Below are 22,326 nucleotides of genomic sequence, written 5' to 3'. Positions count from 1 at the left end.
TACAGCAGAATAGAAACAAACGGTGGAGTGTTGTTGAACTGACAAATCCCGGGCCACCTGTATCTAGCCAAGCAGACCTATTGTATTGGTGTACTAATAGCTTCAACAGCCTGAATAACATCTGAATTGATTTAATCTTTAAATATATTTAGTATTGATTGCACCCTAGGTAACCAGTGGATGCAATAATTCATTCTCACTGAACATCAACACACCATTAACTGAACATCAACATATCCTCTCCACTAACTGAACATCAACATACCCTCGCCACTAACTGAATATCAACATACCCTCGCCACTAACTGAATATCAACATATCCTCACCACTACCTGAACATCAACATATCCTCGCCACTACCTGAACATCAACATATCCTCGCCACTACCTGAACATCAACATATCCTCACCACTACCTGAACATCAACATATCCTCGCCACTAACTGAACATCAACATATCCTCGCCACTACCTGAACATCAACATATCCTCACCACTACCTGAACATCAACATATCCTCGCCACTACCTGAACATCAACATATCCTCACCACTACCTGAACATCAACATATCCTCGCCACTACCTGAACATCAACATATCCTCACCACTAACTGAACATCAACATATCCTCACCACTAACTGAACATCAACATATCCTCACCACTAACTGAACATCAACATATCCTCGCCACTAACTGAACATCAACATATCCTCACCACTACCTGAACATCAACATATCCTCGCCACTAACTGAACATCAACATATCGCCACTACCTGAACATCAACATATCCTCACTACTACCTGAACATCAACATACCCTCGCCACTAACTGAACATCAACATATCCTCACCACTAACTGAACATCAACATACCCTCGCCACTAACTGAACATCAACATACACTCGCCACTAACTGAACATCAACATATCCTCGCCACTAACTGAACATCAACATATCCTCGCCACTAACTGAATATCAACATATCCTCGCCACTAACAACACACTCTCACCAGTAACTTGTCTACGGGGCGGTGGGGATAGCCTGGTTCGCTCGTCACGCCGAATGCCCGGGTTCGATTCCTCACTGGTGTGGTGTCCTCGTGGCATTGCTGGAATATTGCTTAAGCGGCATAAACCATACTCACTCAATTCCTTGTCCAAATCTCTCACGGGATTCCGAAAGTACGGAATAAGCAGGTGGAACTTAACAAATAAACGATACTCACCTGTAAGTTTGATTTTAAAACAATTCCACCAATTACGTGCCTTGGGGTGTAGCACTTGTAAGGATCCTATTTCTACGTTAAAGCCTGGTCATACAACGCATGCACATATCTCACTTAGTCCCTCAGGTTGGTGGAAATAAAATCAAACCTCTACTTACAAGTTTCAAATTCAATGTGTCCCGGGGAAATTTTGGAGTGGCTGTATCTCGCTCTGCAAATCTGTTGCTGCGTATCTGAATAGCCTCTGAATTGATTTAATGTTTAAACATATAGTATTTCAACAGGAGAAAATCATTCATTCTCGCTGAACAGCAACACATCCACGCCCACAAACAACACGCCCTCAATATCTGCACAGTCAAAAGTGGGTCATGGCTTGGCTCGATGTTATTATCTCACTCGTAGAGCTCACTGTGCCAGTGTACTGGGGTCTGTCTTTCGTGCCTGCGGGCTTCACACTGGATTCTCTACCAGGACGACTGCCGCCCTTTGCTGTATTTCGAGGTATGTAATATTATATACTTACTGACATCACCGTTCCCACGTTATCCATTGTCAATTACAGAGACGGTTTTCCGGATATGCTCCGATGTCAACAAACAGCTTCTCTGTGTGTAATGTGTAGTCCTCCAGACAGTATTTACTGTACCGTGGTTACTGGGTGGTCGTCTCTGTCTTGTAGTCGAGGGGAAGCAGATGTAGTTGTCGTTACGGGGTGAACGTTTTATTGGTTTGTAACATTTAAAACAGTGCATTTCCACAATCAAACAGGGCATGACACAATATTCGTTTGTTGTCGGTGTAGTCATGATATATCACAGTGTCACACCGTCGTTATCATGATGTATCACGGTGTCGGTGTTATTGACATGATTTATCACAGTGTCACACCGTCGTTATCATGAAGTATCTCAGTGTCGGTGATGTTAACATGATATATCACAGTGTCACACCATCTTTATCATGACGTATCACAGGGTCAGTGTTGTTGACATGATATATCACAGTTTCACATCATCATCGTTATCATGATGTATCACAGTGTCGGTGTTGTTAACATGATGTATCACAGTGTCACACCGTCGTTATCATGACGTATCATAGTGTCGGTGTAGTCATGATATATCATAGTGTCACACCATCGTTATCATGATATATCACAGTGTCGCTGTTGTTGACATGATATATCACAGTGTCAGACCATCGTTATCATGATGTATCACAGTGTTGGTGTCGTTATCATGATATATCACAGTGTCACATCCTCATTATCATGATATATCACAGTGTCAGTGTTGTTCGTATGATATATCAAAGTGTCGGTGTAGTTATCATGATATATCACAGTGTTGGTGTCATTATCATGATATATTACAGTGTCAGTGTCGTTCTTATGATATATCACAGATTCTAATATGCTTCGGTGAAAGATCAAAGTCGCAGAAAGTACTTTATCAGGCGATAATGTGCACTTTTTGCATTACGTCACAATGTGTTCGCGGCACTGCGCCATTCTAGTCTGCCCCCTCGTAATCGAACAATTTTGTTTTTTTCTGGTAACGTTCGTCTTAACGTAGGGGGGCAGACACATCAATAGAACAGCGCGCAAGTTAGCCCTGTGCGAGGATTCTTAATTTAGGTCACTGACACCGTCGTTTGTTTTCTGCCTTAAATTAATCGTCATTATCCTTAGAAAGTATTAAATTTGGAATTTTAGAAAAGAAATACAGTTGGCTCTACCACCATGTGTTCGTGCTTTAACTATAATAGTTCAGGACGAAAGTGTGCTTTATTACACTAACCATGGTGGTAGAGCGAACTGTATTTCTTAAGTCATTGTCATGATATACCATAGTGTCGGGTCTTGTGTCGTTATTCAGCAGTGGCTTCCCTACACTCTCAGATTCACTGTTGAACCTCACTCACTCAGAGATGTGTAAGAAAGGATAACAATGTATTAATGTTCAACTTCTTGATTACGGTGAGACGTTTGGGGGTGTAGGTTCTAACAGTGTTATCAGGCAAGCAAGAGTAAGGATTGTGAGGGAAGTGTGGGAAGTGTTTATACAGTACAATAGGCAGTCGGGCTACAATAGGATGTGAAACCAGTAAACTACACATTGACTTAAGATACGTAGAAACATTAACACGTCAAGCCTGCATGTAGTTACATGATATGGATGTAGTTACGTGGTTGTAGTTACATGGATGTAGTTACATGGTTGTAGTAACATGGGTGTAGTTACGTGGATGTAGTTACGTGGTTGTAGTTACATGGATGTAGTTACGTGGTTGTAGTTACATGGTTGTAGTTACGTAGTTGTAGTTACGTGGTTGTAGTTACATGGTTGTGGTTACGTGGTTGTAGTTACATGGATGTAGTTACATGGTTGTAGTTACATGGATGTAGTAACGTGGATGTTCTTATGTGGTTGTAGTTACATGGCTGTAGTTACATGGATGTAGTTACATGGTTGTAGTTACATGGTTGTAGTTACATGGATGTAGTTACGTGGTTGTAGTTACGTGGTTGTAGTTACGTTGTTGTAGTTACATGGTTGTAGTTACGTAGTTGTAGTTACGTGGTTGTAGTTACATGGTTGTGGTTACGTGGTTGTAGTTACATGGATGTAGTTACGCGGTTGTAGTTACATGGTTGTAGTTACATGGTTGTAGTTACATGGATGTAGTAACGTGGATGTTGTTATGTGGTTGTAGTTACATGGCTGTAGTTACATGGTTGTAGTTACATGGTTGTAGTTACATGGAAGTAGTTACATGGTTGTAGTTACATGGATGTAGTTACGTGGATGTTGTTATGTGGTTGTAGTTACATGGTTGTAGTTACATGGTTGTAGTTACGTGGTTGTAGTTACATGGTTGTAGTTACGTGGTTGTAGTTACATGGTTGTAGTTACATGGTTGTAGTTACATGGTTGTAGTTACATGGTTGTAGTTACATGGATGTAGTTACATGGATTGTAGTTACATGGTTGTAGTTACGTGGTTGTAGTTACGTGGTTGTAGTTACGTGGATGTAGTTACATGGTTGTAGTTACATGGATGTAGTTACGTGGATGTAGTTACGTGGTTGGTTGTAGTTACGTGGTTGTAGTTACGTTGTTGTAGTTACATGGTTGTAGTTACATGGAAGTAGTTACATGGTTGTAGTTACATGGATGTAGTAACGTGGATGTTGTTATGTGGTTGTAGTTACATGGATGTAGTTACATGGTTGTAGTTACATGGATGTAGTTACGTGGTTGTAGTTACATGGATGTAGTTACGTGGTTGTAGTTACATGGTTGTAGTTACGTGGTCGTAGTTACATGGATGTAGTTACGTGGTTGTAGTTACATGGGTGTAGTTACATGGATGTAGTAACGTGGATGTTGTTATGTGGTTGTAGTTACATGGCTGTAGTTACATGGATGTAGTTACATGTACATGGTTGTAGTTACATGGAAGTAGTTACATGGTTGTAATTACATGGATGTAGTAACGTGGATGTTGTTATGTGGTTGTAGTTATATGGTTGTAGTTACGTGGTTGTAGCTACGTGGTTGTAGTTACGTAGTTGTAGTTACGTGGTTGTAGTTACATGGTTGTACTTACGTTGTTGTAGTTACATGGTTGTAGTTACATGGTTGTAGTTGCGTGGTTGTAGTTACACGGTTATAGTTACATGGTTGTAGTTACATGGCTGTAGTTACGTGGCTGTAAGCTACATGGTTGTAGTTACATGGTTGTAGTTACGTTGTTGTAGTTACATGGTTGTAGTTACATGGTTGTAGTTACGTGGTTATAGTTACATGGTTGTTGTAACGTGGTTGTAGTTACGCAGTTATAGTTACAGGGTTGTAGTTACATGGTTGTAGTTACGTGGTTGTTGTTACATGTCTGTAGTTACATGGTTGTAGTTATATGGCTGTTTTTACATGGTTGTAGCTACGTGGTTGTTGTTACATGGTTGTAGCTACGTGGTTGTAGTTACATGGCTGTTTTTACATGGTTGTAGTTACGTGGTTGTAGTTACATGGTTGTGGTTATATGGATGTAGTTACATGGTTGTAGTTACATGGTTGTAGTTACATGGATGTAGTTACATGGTTGTAGTTACATGGTTGTAGTTACATGGTTGTAGCTACGTGGTTGTAGCTACGTGGTTGTTGTTACGTTGTTGTGGTTACGTGGTTGTAGTTACTTGGTTTTGGTTACATGGTTGTGGTTACATGGTTGTACTTACGTGGTCGTAGTTATATGGTTGTGATTCATTGTTGCAGTTACATGGTTGTAAATAGGTTGTAGATACATAGATGTAGTTAGGTTGAAGATACAGTTTTAGTTACTGTGCGGTAGTTACATGGTTGTAGTTGCATAGTTACTGCTAAATAGTTTAATTACATGGTTGTAGTTGCATATTTGCTGCTAAATAGTTTAATTACATGGCTGTAGTTGCATACTTGCTGCTAAATAGTTTAATTACATGGTTGTAGTTGCATAGTTGCTGCGAAATAGTTTAATTACATGGCTGTAGTTGCATAGTTGCTGCTAAATAGTTTAATTACATGGTTGTTCTATGTAAACTAACATCTGGTCTCTGTAATGAACATATTTTACAGATAAAACGGTTCTTAAATTACATTCATAAAATCTTATGCAAAATAGCCTATAGGCCTTCTTCGTGTGGTAATCTAAATGTATTTGAAAAAAATGTAAAAATGTATTTTAATTTTAATCTTGTGTGTTCATATATATTGTGCTTGGTTACTCCATTCTTGTTCACACCTAGTATAGCATTGTGATGAATCCTGTGAAACAATGTCATCATCTCAAAAAATGAAAGTTGTACAGATTCTGATCCTTAATATTCTACCACATGTGTATTTTAGACATCTGTTGTGTTGGGGAGCGTATCAGAATGTAATATTTGTAATTGTCCGTTGGCATATGCTCTTTCAGTCTATGAACAGGTCCGTTAACACCGAGGTGCATATTTGGTTGTATGATGAACTCGTCCAAGTCACTCAATCCGTTATATATAATGGTTCATCGGTTTAATAGCTACTGCAGCCCAAGATCATGCCCACAGAACAGTATGACTGAGGTCTTCCCGAACTCTAACACACAATGCAATAATCTTAGTACGGACTTAATAAGGTCGATACCGGAAATAGCATACAACAAAGTCAACATCGCTGAGATCGCCTTTGTCGGTGTACCCTAGATGACATTTGCAGAATGCGTGTTGACCCTAAGGTGTAAACATGTATGTGTTTAATTTTTTACAGTCGTATCAGTCAATTTCAAGTCGGAATCATACAATCTGGTTTGTATTTGACTGATATGTCTTACAATATTAAGTGGCTGTGATTTCCTTATGTTACAGGACAATCTACAGAAGAACGATGCTTGAATGTTTAACTCAGTTGTGGCCGCAGTCTGTGGTAATCCAGGCTCTTGTTGTTGGGAGTGTGGTTGGAGTGATCGCCTATAATCTCTTCAAGAAACGATACAACCTACCGCCCGGGCCCAAGGGATGGCCATTGATTGGAAACCTTTTGGGTAAGTGACTTAAATACATATTTATGAATTTCACACGTCAGATCGATAGTTCTACTCATCGAATGAATGAATTCAATGATAACTTATTTTTCTATTTTGAGTTAGTGACCTTTATGTATGTGTCATATTCATTTTGGATTTGACATGTCAGCTCAATATAACTACACATCAGATTACTTGATTAAATGATGATGTTTTCGATTTCCCCATGTAAATACAACCATGTAAGTACAACCATTCACGTATGTTTGGACAGCATAAAATAAGTACAAGCGTAAATGCAGCTATGTAACTTACTCGTGAAGATCCGGGTTAGAACTGATTTTCAGTAACCCATGGTTGTCGTCAGACTCGCTGACTTGGTTGACACATGTCATCGTATCCCATTTGCGTAGATCGATGTTCATGCCGTTGATCACTGGATTGTCTGGTCCAGATTTGATTATTTACAGACAGACTGGAATATTGCTGAGAGCGGCGTAAAACTAAACACACTCACTCACTCAGCTATGTAACTGCAACCATGTAACTAGAAACAGGTTAGCGTTGCAGTCTGAATGCAACAATGTATCAAGCATCACGTTGTAGTAACTACAATCTGAGTACAACTATGGGTCCCCATCCACAAAACGTTCGTAGCGCAACAACATTCGTAAGCCAACGATAAACTATAGAGTTACGACAGCTCGTTACGTTACGAACGCTTTGTGGATCAGGACTCTGTAACTACATCTATAACGTGGCTGCGACCGATGTAGAAACATCCATGTACATGCAATCATGTAACAAAAACCATGCGTATATAATGTGTAAATACGACCATGTAATTAAGCATGTAAGAAGAGCCATGTAAGTAAAACCACATCATGATGGTACTTTTTATCTCCAGAGGTGCGAGGGGGTCTCCTGTTCCGAAAACTCAGTGATTGGAGCAAAACATACGGTCCAGTTATGACGATTCAGTTGGGTAAGATTACCTGGTTCACGATGGTACAATGATGTATCAGGTACAGATGTAGAGTGCATCTTCAAATTTAACGCATCAGTGACAAATATATCTAGTGCAGTTATCCATTTTGACGCACCATATAGGCTTTTTGGGTGTGTTTCTTATTCTGGTGAACGCTTGACTTGCCTCGTGATCGCATGTGTATATAACTTCTTAAGTGGCATTTTGAATGGTATGATGAAGAGGAACTCAACTTCTTTATTGTTATCAAGCAAATGATGATTGATGAATGATCAGTTGTTTGATAATGGTGTTAGCATCTACGGCGAAACCTAGCATCTACTGCAATAAAGATGTTGTCTATCCATAAAAAGTGTTCATCTTCGTGTCTCTAATAGGTGCGACAGGTGGGGCAGGACACTCCTGGCTATTGTTGTAAACACCTGGTACCATAACTATTTAATAGTGATCTTTGGATGCATCCTTAGTTTTGGTGAACACTTGGTACTATCACTATTTGATAGAGATCTTTAGATGCATCCTTAGTTTTAGATCTTCAAGTGCATCGTTAGGTTTTTTGTGAACACTTGGTACCAGCACTATTTAACAGTGATCTTTAGACTCTCGTAAAACGGATGAAAATGAACTGTGCACGCACGCACGCACGCACGGACACACGCACACACACACACACACACACACACACACAGACAGACAGACAGAGAAAAGACAGTGAATACCAGATATGTATATACTGTATGCCAGTATGTAGATCCTCACGAAAGGAAATTGGTGTCTATTTCAATTAACATTTCTAGACTGGGTGAATGTAGAATGCACACAGCTCTGACGTAAATACTGATTACACCTTACATGGTCCATTGTTATGGTCAATCTGCACTTAGGTGGTGTGCCGTGGGTAGTTTCGTGCTCACACTGCACCAGTAACACTGCAATTTCACACCCTCTTAGAAAACACCTATGTATGCAAGTTATTCATTTCTAGACTGGGTAAACGTAGAACTCATACAGCTCTCAGGTGAATACTGAGGACACCTTACATGGTCCACTGTGATGGTCAGTCTGGACATGGATCGTGTGTCATGGGTAGTTTCTTACTCACACTACAACAGTAACACTGCACCCTGCACAGAAGACACGTATGTACATGTATGCAATATATTCGCTGATAAGAAGGCATTCTTTACATTAATAGAAATGAACATATTGATTTTCAGGTACTCTAACTGCAATTGTTCTGAAGTCGAATCGATGTTGTAACGGAAGCCCTCATTACAAGGCAAGCAGACTTCGCAGGAAGACCCCAAACATTTGTTTGTAAGGGAACTCAGTCATTTACCACAAGGGCTCCACACACATTCTTCGAACCAGACCATATAATTCATTATTCAGCTCTATACTTTTTATTCCTTCATTTTGGGTAATATTGAACATTTAAATATTTTTGAATGCCATGCAGATTATATTTGTATGTTTACAAGAAATTGCAAATCTTTAAACGTCTCCCTTTCCGATTTGATAATCGTTATTGACCCGTGAAGGTCCGGGTTACAATATTGGCCTTCAGCAACCCATGCTTGTCGTAAGAGGCGACTAACGGGATCGGGAGGTCAGGCTCGCTGACTTGGTTGACACATGTCATCGGTTCCCAATTGCGCAGATCAATGCTCATGCTGTTGATAACTGGATTGTCTGGTCCAGACTCGATTATTTACAGACCGCCGCCATATACCTGAAATATTGCTGAGTGCGGCGTAAAACTTAACTCACTCACTCACTCACTAATAATCGTTATTAGGATATTTTCATGAAAGTTGTTTCCTAGTTCTCATGGTTTTGGATTATGATACCTCATAAAACCGTCAAAATTCTCTCATGCGTTGGAATGAGCGTTGACTTACACCTGGTCAGTTCATACACTTTATATATCCAAAGTACGTACAATCACTGAGGGAGGAAAAGACATAGCCCAGGCATCGTACGGCCCAAGATGGAAGTTGCACCGTAAAATTGCATCTAAGGCACTCAGGTAAATTTAGATTGTTTTTGTCAACGACACGTGGGTTATACTGGATAAGTGCGATACATTTCTACAAACAGTACATTATAATATACAATAATGTGATATTCATCTCCAATAAACTGCTTAAGTTACGACACCCCTGTTTGTACTGGCACTAAGAAATTCTTAAAGAAACAAACGTACACCTGTGCATTAATTAAGCACCACCCTATTTTGAAAATAAAGATGTGATGCTACAGAAAAGTTAAGTTATAGCCATCAATTTAATCAACCTGTAGTTAAAGAAGCTTTATCCATTGACAGATTTTACAAATACCATAACCTTTTCTATTCTTTATGAAAGAATATGTTGATGAAAATGTGATGGGACTGAATTTTTACCCAAAATAACTATTCCTCTCCTGCTGAAACTACACAATTAAATTAAGTTTTGACCAAAAATAACAAATCAGTTATATATCAAGATGACATTTACACATCAAGTAAGCTTTAAATATGTATAATCAGGAAGAACCCGAATGTCAAAGATTCAGACCTTTTTCCAACAATTCAGATTGCTAATTGACAAAAACTGAAAACAGCATCATTAATCTATTTGTTTGGTTTGTAAAACAACTTTTACTGAAAGAGCACATGTTGGAAAATGAATGTTACGACGTCTACCAGTCGGCCTATGGGACCCACCACAGCACAGAGACTGCCCTGACAAGAGTTCAGAGTGACCTCCTGAAAGCAATTGACAAAGATGGAGCAGCTATCTTAGTGCTATTAGACTTATCAGCAGCATTCGATACTGTGGATCATAATGTGCTTCTTAATGTGCTGGATAACCGGATCGGCGTCCAGGGTTCAGCTTTGGAATGGATCCGATCGTTCTTGTCCAGTAGACCACAGGTTGTAAGTATCGGTGGTGTAAACCCACAGAAGAAAGATCTTTTTCATGGTGATCCACAGGGGTCTGTTTTTGGGCCGATCCTGTTCACTATATACAGGCTACCAGCTGGTGATATCGCCAGAGCACAAAACCTCGAGTTTCACTTCTACGCTGATGACAGTCAGATCTATCTGGCTTTCAAACCACTACCAGTAACAATATCTTATCAGCGAATCCAACACTGTGTAGACGACATAAAGCACTTGATGACATCAAACTTTCTTAAACCGAACGATGACAAGACAGAGTTGTCGATCATATCCCCTAAGCAAACCAGTACAAAGATTCATCTGCCACAGTTCCAAACTGAAGTTCCCATGCCAGGAATCCGGGGGTTATCTTTGACTCGTCACAGTTTGGAGATCCGTATCAACTCTGTCTGCAAGCGTTCATACCACCACATCAGAAACATTGGTCTGATAAGTAGCTATCTTGATGTGGATACCACACGAGCTCTAATCCAAGCCTATGTTACATCCATTATAGACTATTGTAACTCGCTTCTATATGGCCTTCCAGAACAACTAATAAATAAGCTCCAAAAAGTACAAAATACACCTTCAAGAGTCTTCACTTGAACAGCGATGTGGGATCACATCAGACCAGTGTTTCAAGACCTTCACTGGCTTCCTCTCCACCACAGGATCCAATACAAGATCCTTACCTTTCCTAATTCTTAGTTTACAAACTTTCATCCATACACAATGAATAACGAATTTATAGGACACATATAATAATCAATTATAACTTTCACTTTTCAAATAAGGTAACTTGTTTTAGGACAAAAAACACCTGTTTTAAATATAGGCAATTATCCTAATTTAAGTACATGGTAATTTTAATGATGTTTTCGTTTTTGAAATGGTAAATGCTTGCTCTATCAAATTATAAAGGTTAGTTTTCGGAAAGAGTTTAGAATTTCATTTCAGACAAAATTAATTGGTAAAAATACAGGGTGGTGCTTATCTTATGCATGGATGTAAATTCTGTGATATGTTTAAAACTGATATTAATGTTGGTAATACACGAGACTTAGCTTGTAGTTTTAATGAGAAAATGGATACATTTATCCCCAAAGTATGAATGTGTGAAACTAACTACAATTTAATATATTTTCATGTATATTTATGTACACATACATGAAAATAAATTAAATTGTACTTAGTTTCTTGCTATTATATATATGTATGTGTTTTTCAGGCAGTATCTCATGGGAGATAACCTCAGCTTGAAAGTATCCCAGTCACTAAACATCTCAACGAAGTTAATGAGAAAGGAGCAAGGAGCCTTTGATCCTTTTCCCTACCTGTCACTGGCGATCTCCAACATGATGACAGGAACGTTGTTCAACAGGATCAGGTCATTATATTTACCATGATTTTGTTGTTGTTTGCTGTTACATATATGTTGTTTTTATACGTATTGTTGTTCTGTGAGTCTAAGATGTCTCAATTGTAGGTTGGAACATACTTGATCCGTGAAGATCCGGGTTATAAATGGTCATAAGTTTCCCATGCTTGTCGTTAGAGGCGACTAACGGAATCGGGTTGTCAGGCTCGCTGACTTGGTTGACACATCGTATCCCAATTGCGGAGATTGATGCTCATGCTGCTGATCACTGGATCGTGTGGTCTAGACTCGAATATTTACAGATCGCTGCCATATGGCTGGAATATTGGAGTGCAGAGTTAAACACGAACCAACCAATTTGATAATATGACACCAACACCACCCACATGCTGTTCTACATTTGTTTCTCAAAGATAATCGATAAATTATTTGTTGATGCACGAACTCAAAGTTTCAACAAGACAACTCCTGGGTAGAATGCATCCTTTCTCAGAATCACAAGCCTTCATCCATTCACGTCAAATGTTGTGTTAAAAACAGAGTGGCTTTCATCCAGGAGAACGGTCCGAATTCGCATACAGACGGTCTTTTTTCCCAGAGCAAAAGGCAGCACAACCAACTTGGTGTCACACTGGACGTCACTTGGATTTAAGGAAGGGTCCACTTGTCAGACGAAAGTGTATTGCTTCTGTTCATGACTTAATGGCCGAGCTCATGTTTGATGCGCAGAAACACTGCATATGCAATGGAATATCTGAGAACAAGTACCGTTTAGCAGGGGGTCAATTGCTCAAAGATGCTGACTGCTCGCAGGTCATTGATACTGCAAAAGATGCTGGTTGTCATGTATCGACTATCACCGACATCAGCAAAGTGACGACTTTAAGAACCGCCAGCGTTCGTGTCGACCAAGAGTGACAACCCCTGGGTACCATACAGCCCTTCACGGTAATGTCAAGTGTTCTGTTAAAAGTGGAGGGGCTTTCTCATCGTCGTTTGTCTAGGAGAACGGTCAGAAATCGCATACACCGGCCGGTTATACAGCTAAACGGACTTTCAGACGGTCGGTCTTTGAACGGCATTTAGAGTGATAATCATAAAGGCGAGAATTTATGGATGTCAACTTCTTTATTTTGAAACACACGACGTTTTAGAGTATACTCTTATTCCTTCATTATTCACCACACGACGTTTAGGAGTATATTCTTACTCCTTCATCATTCCCCTATCCCTCAAAATAAGCAAGTTGACATCTATAAATTATTGCACTTTTTCAGGTGGTCGTTGTTATTCCCAGAACAAAAGGCAGCAAGCCCAGTTTGATCTCAAACTGGGCGTCAATGGGATCTGACGTCATGAGGAACGGTCTACTGGTTTGACGAAACTGTATTTCTTCTGTCCATAACAAATGCCCGAGTCCGTGTATGGTGTCGCAGAAACATGGCATATGCACACTGGAATATCTGAGAGCAAGTACCATTTGACATGAGGTCATTAAACGAAAGTGTCTAGATTCGTTTTACATCACTGTAAACTTGACCTTGCGAATATCAGGAAACAAATGAATAGACAACAATGCTTCCCTGCCCTCCTTGACAAGGTTGTTGTACCACATTTCGATGACCATTCTCTAGACACCAGACCAATCTTCGCCTTCGACAATGCCAAGTCACATCATGCACGTGCCGTTGGTGATTTCTTCCGCCAAAACGCGGTAGCAACTCTACCATGGCCCAGCAGTCCAGATCTCAATCCCATAGAACATGTTTGGGACAATATGGGTCGCTGAATACCCCAGAGAAGTCCTGCAGTAGAAAATCTAACGTCTGGTTAAGTCAATGAGGAGAAGGGTCTGGAATGGTATTGCAGACATTGCAGTTACACCTGATATTGACATTGTGATCGGTTATTGATACTTACGTGATTTTTAGAAGATTGTATGCCAAAATATTGAAAATGACTGCAGCTGTTAAAGCCATACGACCATGTTAGCACAATAAAACGAGTAAGTGTTTTCTACATGTTTACTTCTCTGAATAAACTTCTGTTTTTTGTTCTTTTTGCGTTTATATTTCCTGTTTATTTATTCCATGCGAGTCAGTGTATCCCGGTAGTAAGCTAAACTGAGGTTTAGATATGTTCCTTTACTATGGGTAAAGGCTACACACTGATACTATGGACTATGAGACGATGCGATATTTTTTTCCATGTGTATATATGACAGAGACATAACGATGTCAACTGTAAAAATGTATAAAACGGGGTTCAACCAGACTAATGTGCATTTTTTTTAATTCCAGCTATGATTTAGACTCTGAATACTATAAAATGTACGTCGTCTCTCTGGACAATTTCGCGAAAGACTTTGCAGAAGGTTTTCTGGAAGATTCTATTCCCCCTCTTCGTCTGTGCCCAACGCCGAGATTCAGACGTGTTGTTCGAATCGCCTCTAAAGTATCAGATGCTATCAGGCAAGAAATTGCAACCCACAGAAACACGTTCAACAAAGGTGAGGACGTATTAGGATGTAGCAAATTAAGAACCAAGAGTTGTTAATTCATATAGCACACACACTCGTAATGAATGATGAGTCAGCTTAGAAAAGACCGCTCATTATTTACGATGACTTGCGTTTCTTCAATAGAATCTGTTAGTGTGGAAGAATACCCAGCCTTGACTATCCGTCAATGCGTCAGTCAGTCCTTTTGACGTCTAGAGAAAACAACTGTTAAAACCCAGGAAGACCTACTGTGAAACCTACTGTTACTACCCTACGGTAAAACTTACTGTTCCTGGCTGACACTTGAAAAAAATGCTCTGCTGCTTTTATTCCACTGCAGCATGCCGAGTTAAACAAGACAATTACTCGACTTCAGACAGAGTTACAGACTGATTGATTGTTGAAACCATTACAGATGAGATACGGGACATCACAGATGCGTTGATACAGGCTCAGCAAGAAGCGGAGGAAGGGGACGATCCTGTCCTCATGTCACAGATTACAAACACACATATGGCCATGACAATCTTTGATTTATTTTCTGGTGAGTGGTATAGTTTATGCAAGACGTTTCAGTTGTGTTTCATCAACGACTGTGTTACACAGCAGTAAACATAATGATAACCTTCCAGTGACACTGGTTCCTGGTGCTATACAACATATTGACATACCATGGTGATATACAACATACTGACACACCATGGTGATATACAACATACTGACTCACCATGGTGATATACAACATATTGACACACCATGGTGATATACAACATGCATACACCATGACACACCATGGTGATATACAACATACTGACACACCATGGTGATATACAGCATACTGACACACCATGGTGATATACAACATACTGACACACCATGGTGATATACAACATACTGACACACCATGGTGATATACAACATACTGACACACCATGGTGATATACAACATACTGACACACCATGGTGATATACAACATACTGACACACCATGGTGATATACAACATACACACCATGGTGATATACAACATACCACACACCATGGTGATATACAACATACTGACACACCATGGTGATATACAACATACTGACACACCATGGTGATATACACATACATACTGACACACCACATATGACACACCATGGTGATATACAATTACATATATACAACATACTGACACACCATGGTGATATACAACATACTGACACACCATGGTGATATACAACATACTGACACACCATGGTGATATACAACATACTGACACACCATGGTGATATATACAACATACTGACACACCATGGTGATATACAACATACTGACACACCATGGTGATATACAACATACTGACACACCATGGTGATATACAACATACTGACACACCATGGTGATATACAACATACTGACACACCATGGTGATATACAACATATTGACACACCATGGTGATATACAACATACTGACACACCATGGTGATATACAACATACTGACACACCATGGTATTGACACACCATGGTGATATACAACATACTGACACACCATGGTGATATACAACATATTGACACACCATGGTGATATACAACATACTGACACACCATGGTGATATACAACATACTGACATGGTGATATAACATACTGACACACCATGGTGATATACAACATACACACACCATGGTGATATACAACATACTGACACACCATGGTGATATACAACATACTGACACACCATGGTGATATATATAACATACTGACACACCATGGTGATATACAACATACTGACACACCATGGTGATATACAGCATACTGACACACCATGGTGATATACAACATACTGACACACCATGGTGATATACAACATACTAACACACCATGGTGATATACAACATACTGACACACCATGGTGATATACAACATACTGACACACCATGGTGATATACAACATACTGACACACCATGGTGATATACAACATACTGACACACAATGGTGATATACAACATATTGACACACCATGGTGATATACAACATATTGACACACCATGGTGATATACAACATACTGACACACCATGGTGATATACAACATATTGACACACCATGGTGATATACAACATACTGACACACCATGGTGATATACAACATATTGACACACCATGGTGATATACAACATACTGACACACCATGGTGATATACAACATATTGACACACCATGTGTCTATTTATGTTTGCACCAATGCGATTTCACTCCATATAAATACTATTTACTCTTTGCAAAGGTTCAAGTCATAGATTCAACAGAAAACTATGATATGGGGCCAAATTTGGTTTAAATATCTAAGCTTATTGTAAGCATGGATCTTAGGTTTCAGTTTGTCATTTCATCTTGTGGAAACCATACCTGCTATTGACAGGAGTTGTGTACTTGTTAATGACTCGTTTCATGATTTGCAAAATGGTTGATTGGTGCCATGAAAACCATTTTTATGGTTACTCATGTATGAAGTGCATACAGTTAGCTTAAAGTGGCTGTTTTCCTAAATATGTGTTACCATATCATTATTCAAACAGTTTTAAATGAATACACTATCAGGTTATAAATCTACCTTTTAAATGAATTTGCGAATTTTTGTGATCCTTAGTAAAGTGTGAGTTGTATACAACTCAAAGAAAGTTAATGAACGCCCTTTCACGTGCTGTCCATAATAAAACAAAATTAACTTACAAATTCAAAAAAATATATATGATATTACTTAAAACAAGTTACGTGCCATTGTCCTAATGAAAACAATAAAGTCACTAAAATTCTTAACAAAACGCAAGAAAATTCATTTTGAAACCATCAAGCGCTAAAAAGACAGGTAACATTTTACCAAAGTTAAGTTGGTTCAGAAGTCAATAAGAAATACGGCAAGGATATTACAATAGAGTTGATGTACGGACATGCATGAAATGTAAAATGTAAAAAAGCAGCTGACATAGGAATTAGATCAGCGATAATAACATTAACCCAGCAGGAACAGTACTCGAGCTTCTTAGAATGCCTAGGCTGGATAACAAGGGTGAGAACAAAAAGTCTTCATACAAGCGCATCAGATGTGAAATGCCTGTGGCATGCACTTGCTCACTTATATGGTCAAAATACATTCCAGAGAGTTCTATACTATCTTGGCTAGGTCTGTGATATATAATTCGTGCCTCAATATCCTCAAATGTTGCTCCAAGATTATTCTTCAATTTTTCCTTTCTTCTCTTGAATCACGTTCTTGAAACAATGAGTTACACACACCACTCACTGTTATTTTACAAGATATTTATCATATTAGCCATTTGAATGAATCTCTCCCTGAGTTATTACACTGTAACGTTTCAGCTGGTATAGACACCACTAGGAACACGCTCCACTGGTGTCTCCTGGCGATGGCTCTACACCCTGACATTCAGAAGAAGGTTCAGGAAGAGGTGGACTCTGTTATTGGTGCGTTGTGAGAAAGTCTGATGCACTATTTAGAACCCTAGAAACACTCCTGATGTTAGGATGAAATAAAGGTCCGTGCGAGTCCGTTAAATGACACTTTTGAGCATATACAACCACACATAATATGCTCTTATCATTCACCAAACTCCACAGAGAATGAAAAACTCAGGCTGACCGTCTTATCGTCTTTTCCTTTAATGATTCAGACAATGTTCAAGATATCATAACAATGCGTGCATACATCATACACATGTAGACCCGGTGTGCCACTTCGAATTGAATGTGATTGAAGTTCCTTTGGAAACCTTGACTTGTGAAATTGCTAAAAATGGCCAAAGAAACACAATACAGCCTGTTAGCAAAGAGGATGCAGAATGTTGCGTTACGATGCATTGTGGGTAGTACATATGACCTTGTCCATGTCTTCTTGACAGTGATATGTGCTGTGGTTGCAGGTCCTGATCTGAACGTGCACGTTTCGGACAGGGAGAACTTGCCATACACCGATGCAGTGATACATGAGGTCATGAGGTTGAGGTCAGTCGTTCCCACTGGCGTTCCTCACTCCACCCTGTGCGATACCACAGTTGGTAGGTATTGCAGTACGTTGCATAACGTATATAATGGAAAAAAGGATAAATATGGGTGATACCGATGGTGTATATGAGCTGGATTTCATCCTAAAATATTCAAAGAAACAATATGAACATTTGTGCATATTACTATGTGGTTTTCATCTTTCCTGGTCCGTGTCCTGTCTATGGCAAATGGTTGCTGCCTGCATGTGTATCTCGAGCATTCATGACACCAGGGCTTTCGAGTCTTATGGTGATTGTGGCCGCGGTGGTGGTGGTGGTGGTGGTGATAGATGGTGGTGGATGGTGGTGGTGGTGATAGATGGTGGTGGATGGTGGTGGTGGTTGTGCTGCTGCTGCTCATGATGATGATGTTCCTTTTTTTAATATTACATTTTAGGCCAATGAAGATGTTTATCATCACGTCTTCAAACATGTTGGTAGATAGATTACGTTTGTAAGATGCTGATGTATGACTTGCAGGTGGATACGATGTTCCCAAGGGAACAATGGTGATCATCAACCACGACGCTTTGCACTTTGACCCTGACCAGTGGGAAGATGTCAATACGTTAAAACCTGAACGATTCCTTGACTCAGATGGGAAGATGGGCCCCAAGCCAGAAAGCTGGCTTCCGTTCTCTGCCGGAAGGAGAGTCTGTCTTGGTGAGACTGTTGCAAAACCCGAGCTTAACCTTTTTCTTGCTGGAATCCTCAGGGTATTCTCCATATCCCTCGCCCCTGGAACACAGCATGACTTTGAGCCACAGAGTAAGGGGATTGTCAATAGTCCAGGGAGATACAAGGTTGTTATGGAATGGAGAGTTTAAGTTGGTTATTTGTTTTTAACGTCATTTTGAACAGAGTATCAAGGTCTTTTTTATCTTGTCAAAATACTGTGGAATAACACATCCAGGTGATTAATGTCTGAGATGTTTACAACTTCACTCAGCCAATGAGGGTGGGGTGGTGACAAACGCCAGAATTATTATGACGGACAACCTGTGATTCGATACTGCTCAGTGTGGCGTTAAAATCAACTAATTAAGACTGACCAATCGATGGAAAGGTTTAAGACATATATACTATATAGACAATCATATGATAGGATTTACTCTTTAACTACCACACAGAAAACGTCGTTTGTCTTCTTTCCATTTTTCAGTCTATATTTTTTTATTCATTTTGAATGGAATTGCTACTTAAATTTCAAGTCTCATCTTAAATAAATACAATTGTCAAAATTAACAAATTGAACACTTTTGGCATCGACCATTTGCTATTTTGTAGGTGTACTTAACACGATATATCACAGTGTCGGTGTAGTTATCATTATATATCACAGTGTCGGTGTCGTTATCATGATATATCACAGTGTGAATGTAATTATATTGATATATCACAGTGTTTGTAGTTGTCATGATATATCACAGTGTTGGTGCAGTTGTCATGATATACCACATTGTCGGTGTAGTTATCATGATATATCACAGTGTCGGTGTTTATAGTCTTATATCAGATACTATCAGTCATCACTTTGAAAGAAAATATAGTGGTTCTGTCTAACAACGAAGTAAGAAAACCATGAGTCTACTGTTTCAATATCTCACCACCTCTGTCTTCATATCACATATGCTTTTATCCATTTTGCTGATCTTGTCCTTCATGATTCCCGAAGTATGTTCAATATGTATACGTTCGGACTGAGCCGATGTCAGTTTTGCTGTCAGATCCCCTTGGACCTCCAGGTTCACCTCCCTCCGAGTCCAGGCTCCCATCACCTCACACTTTCACCACCGAATCTGGCTACCAGGATCGAACCCCTACCCTTCTACTCTCTGGACACTTAAAACCGCGATCAGCAATATTCCACATATGTGCCTGTACATACTCGAGTTTTTACAGGACAAACCAGTGATCGATATCATGAACAACTTCCCACACTTTACAATGACAGGCAATGACCATGTCTTGCCATCCACTCTATTCATATGCCCCCAACGACCAACCAGCATATATGTTACGGAGGACAATTCTTTAAGAATGCATTTAAGAAACAGAAATGACACAAATATTGCCGAATGTGACAAGAAAGATATTCTCACAAAATTGATCCAACAACATGTGAATTGGTGCATTGTATTTGCGCATGAAGATTTGCATTGGAAAAGAGCTTCACAATAATCATGTGGAACCTGAATTAGCCTGAATAAATGAACATTATATATACTCTTGTGTGCCTATTATTGTTCTTGGTTGCGTCCATCTTGTTCACAAGGGGACTGTGGGGTAGCCTAGTGGTTAAAGATTTCGCTCGTCACGCCGAAGTTCGTCGACCCGCGCCGGGTTCGATTCCCCATATGAGTACAATGTGTGAAGCCCATTTCTGGTGTCCCCCGCCGTTATATTGCTGGAATATTGCTAAAAGCGGCGTAAAACTAAACCCTTGGTGACTACGCAATGATAGTTTCTGAAATTTAGCACTCTTGAAATACGTGATAAAGGTTAACAGATGCAGTACTTAGGGAGATGGGATCACAAACAGCTGCACTAATGAAAACGTCAGTTGCCACCAGTGTCAGTCAAGGAAACCATATATACATCTGTGCATAAAATAAGCACCACCTTGTATTTTTACCAATTAATTTTGTCTGAAATGAAATTCTAAACTCTTTTTAAAAAATAACCTCTATAATTTGATAGAACAATCATTTAACATTTCAAAAACGAAAACATCATTGAAATTACCATGTTTTTTGATTAGGAGTTACCTTATTTTGAAAAGTGAAAGTAATAATTGATTGTTGTGTGGCCTATAAATTTGTTATTTATTGTGAATGGATGAAAGTTTGTAAACTAAGATTTAGGAAAGTTTCAGTCAAACTAAAACGAAGGAAAATTTAAAATGCAGTAAAAGGTGCTTTACAAACAAAACAAATAGATTTTAGCGGTAACTATCAATATCCGGCAAGGAGAAGTGTTTATTCAATACAATCAACTCAAAATCATTAACAAAATTATTCCAGAATCTTATTAATGTGGCCTTTTTCAGTTTTTGTCAATTAGCAATCTGAATTGTTGGAGAAAGGTCTGAATCTTTGACATTCGGGTTCTTCCTGATTATGAATTTTAAAAGCTTACTTGATGTGTAAATGTGGTAAATAACAGAATTGTTATTTTTAGTCAAAAGTTATTTTAATTGTGTAGTTAAAAAGTCAGTCCCATCACATTTTCATCAAGGTTATGGTATTTGTAAAACTATCAATGGATAGAGCTTCTTTAACTGCAGGTTGATTAAATTGATGACTATACCCTACCTTTTCTGTAGCATCACATCTTAATTTCAAAACAGGATGGTGTTTAATTAATGCACAGGTGTATAGTAAAATCAGCTGCTCTAATATGTATAGGGACTCTTTCCAACACGTATCAGTTAAAGTAGATCTGTCTCGGTACTTTGCAACTTTACAGAAGAGACTTTATACATTTTATGAAGAAGAGGAAGAAGATGCGTTGCTCAGGTTAATTAATCATTGTATTATTCTGAATAAAAAAACGCTTCTCTTTAGGATGTTTCATGAACATTTTTCTGCTGTCACAATACGAATGCGAACCGAAGAATGAGAATATTGCTGTAATATTCATAAAAGCGGCGTAAAACTATATTCACTCACTCACCCACTTAAAGGGTCGTATAAAGTAACGGTATT

At 39.1% G+C, this 22,326-nt stretch overlaps 1 protein-coding gene across 1 annotated transcript; it reads left to right on the top strand.

Annotated features, from left to right (window-relative positions):
• Nucleotides 1-1,568: 1,568 nt before the first annotated feature.
• Nucleotides 1,569-20,127, top strand: LOC124272545 (steroid 17-alpha-hydroxylase/17,20 lyase-like). The gene is made up of 11 exons (XM_046707754.1): nt 1,569-1,736; nt 6,622-6,797; nt 7,687-7,764; nt 8,985-9,080; nt 9,703-9,796; nt 11,925-12,083; nt 14,375-14,583; nt 14,990-15,118; nt 17,937-18,041; nt 18,497-18,631; nt 19,100-20,127. Exons 2-11 carry the CDS (start codon nt 6,641-6,643, stop codon nt 19,444-19,446), a joined length of 1,509 nt encoding a protein of 502 aa, XP_046563710.1. The 5' UTR covers nt 1,569-1,736; nt 6,622-6,640; the 3' UTR covers nt 19,447-20,127.
• The last annotated feature ends 2,199 nt before the right edge of the window (nt 20,128-22,326 follow it).

Source organism: Haliotis rubra, unplaced genomic scaffold, assembly GCF_003918875.1.
Source record: "Haliotis rubra isolate DU_JTF1 unplaced genomic scaffold, ASM391887v1 Scf170, whole genome shotgun sequence".
Classification (NCBI taxonomy): Eukaryota; Metazoa; Mollusca; class Gastropoda; order Lepetellida; family Haliotidae; genus Haliotis; species Haliotis rubra.
This window is presented reverse-complemented; position numbering and strand designations above follow the sequence as displayed.

What these genes read in the sequence shown, in the direction of transcription:
- LOC124272545 (XM_046707754.1), top strand. Translation starts at nt 6,641, where the DNA reads ATGCTTGAATGTTTAACTCAGTTGTGGCCGCAGTCTGTGGTAATCCAG. An exon ending in ATTGATTGGAAACCTTTTGG is followed by an intron (nt 6,798 to 7,686) that starts GTAAGTGACTTA and finishes TTTTATCTCCAG; the next exon opens with AGGTGCGAGGGGGTCTCCTG. An exon ending in CAGGAAGACCCCAAACATTT is followed by an intron (nt 9,081 to 9,702) that starts GTTTGTAAGGGA and finishes ATATATCCAAAG; the next exon opens with TACGTACAATCACTGAGGGA.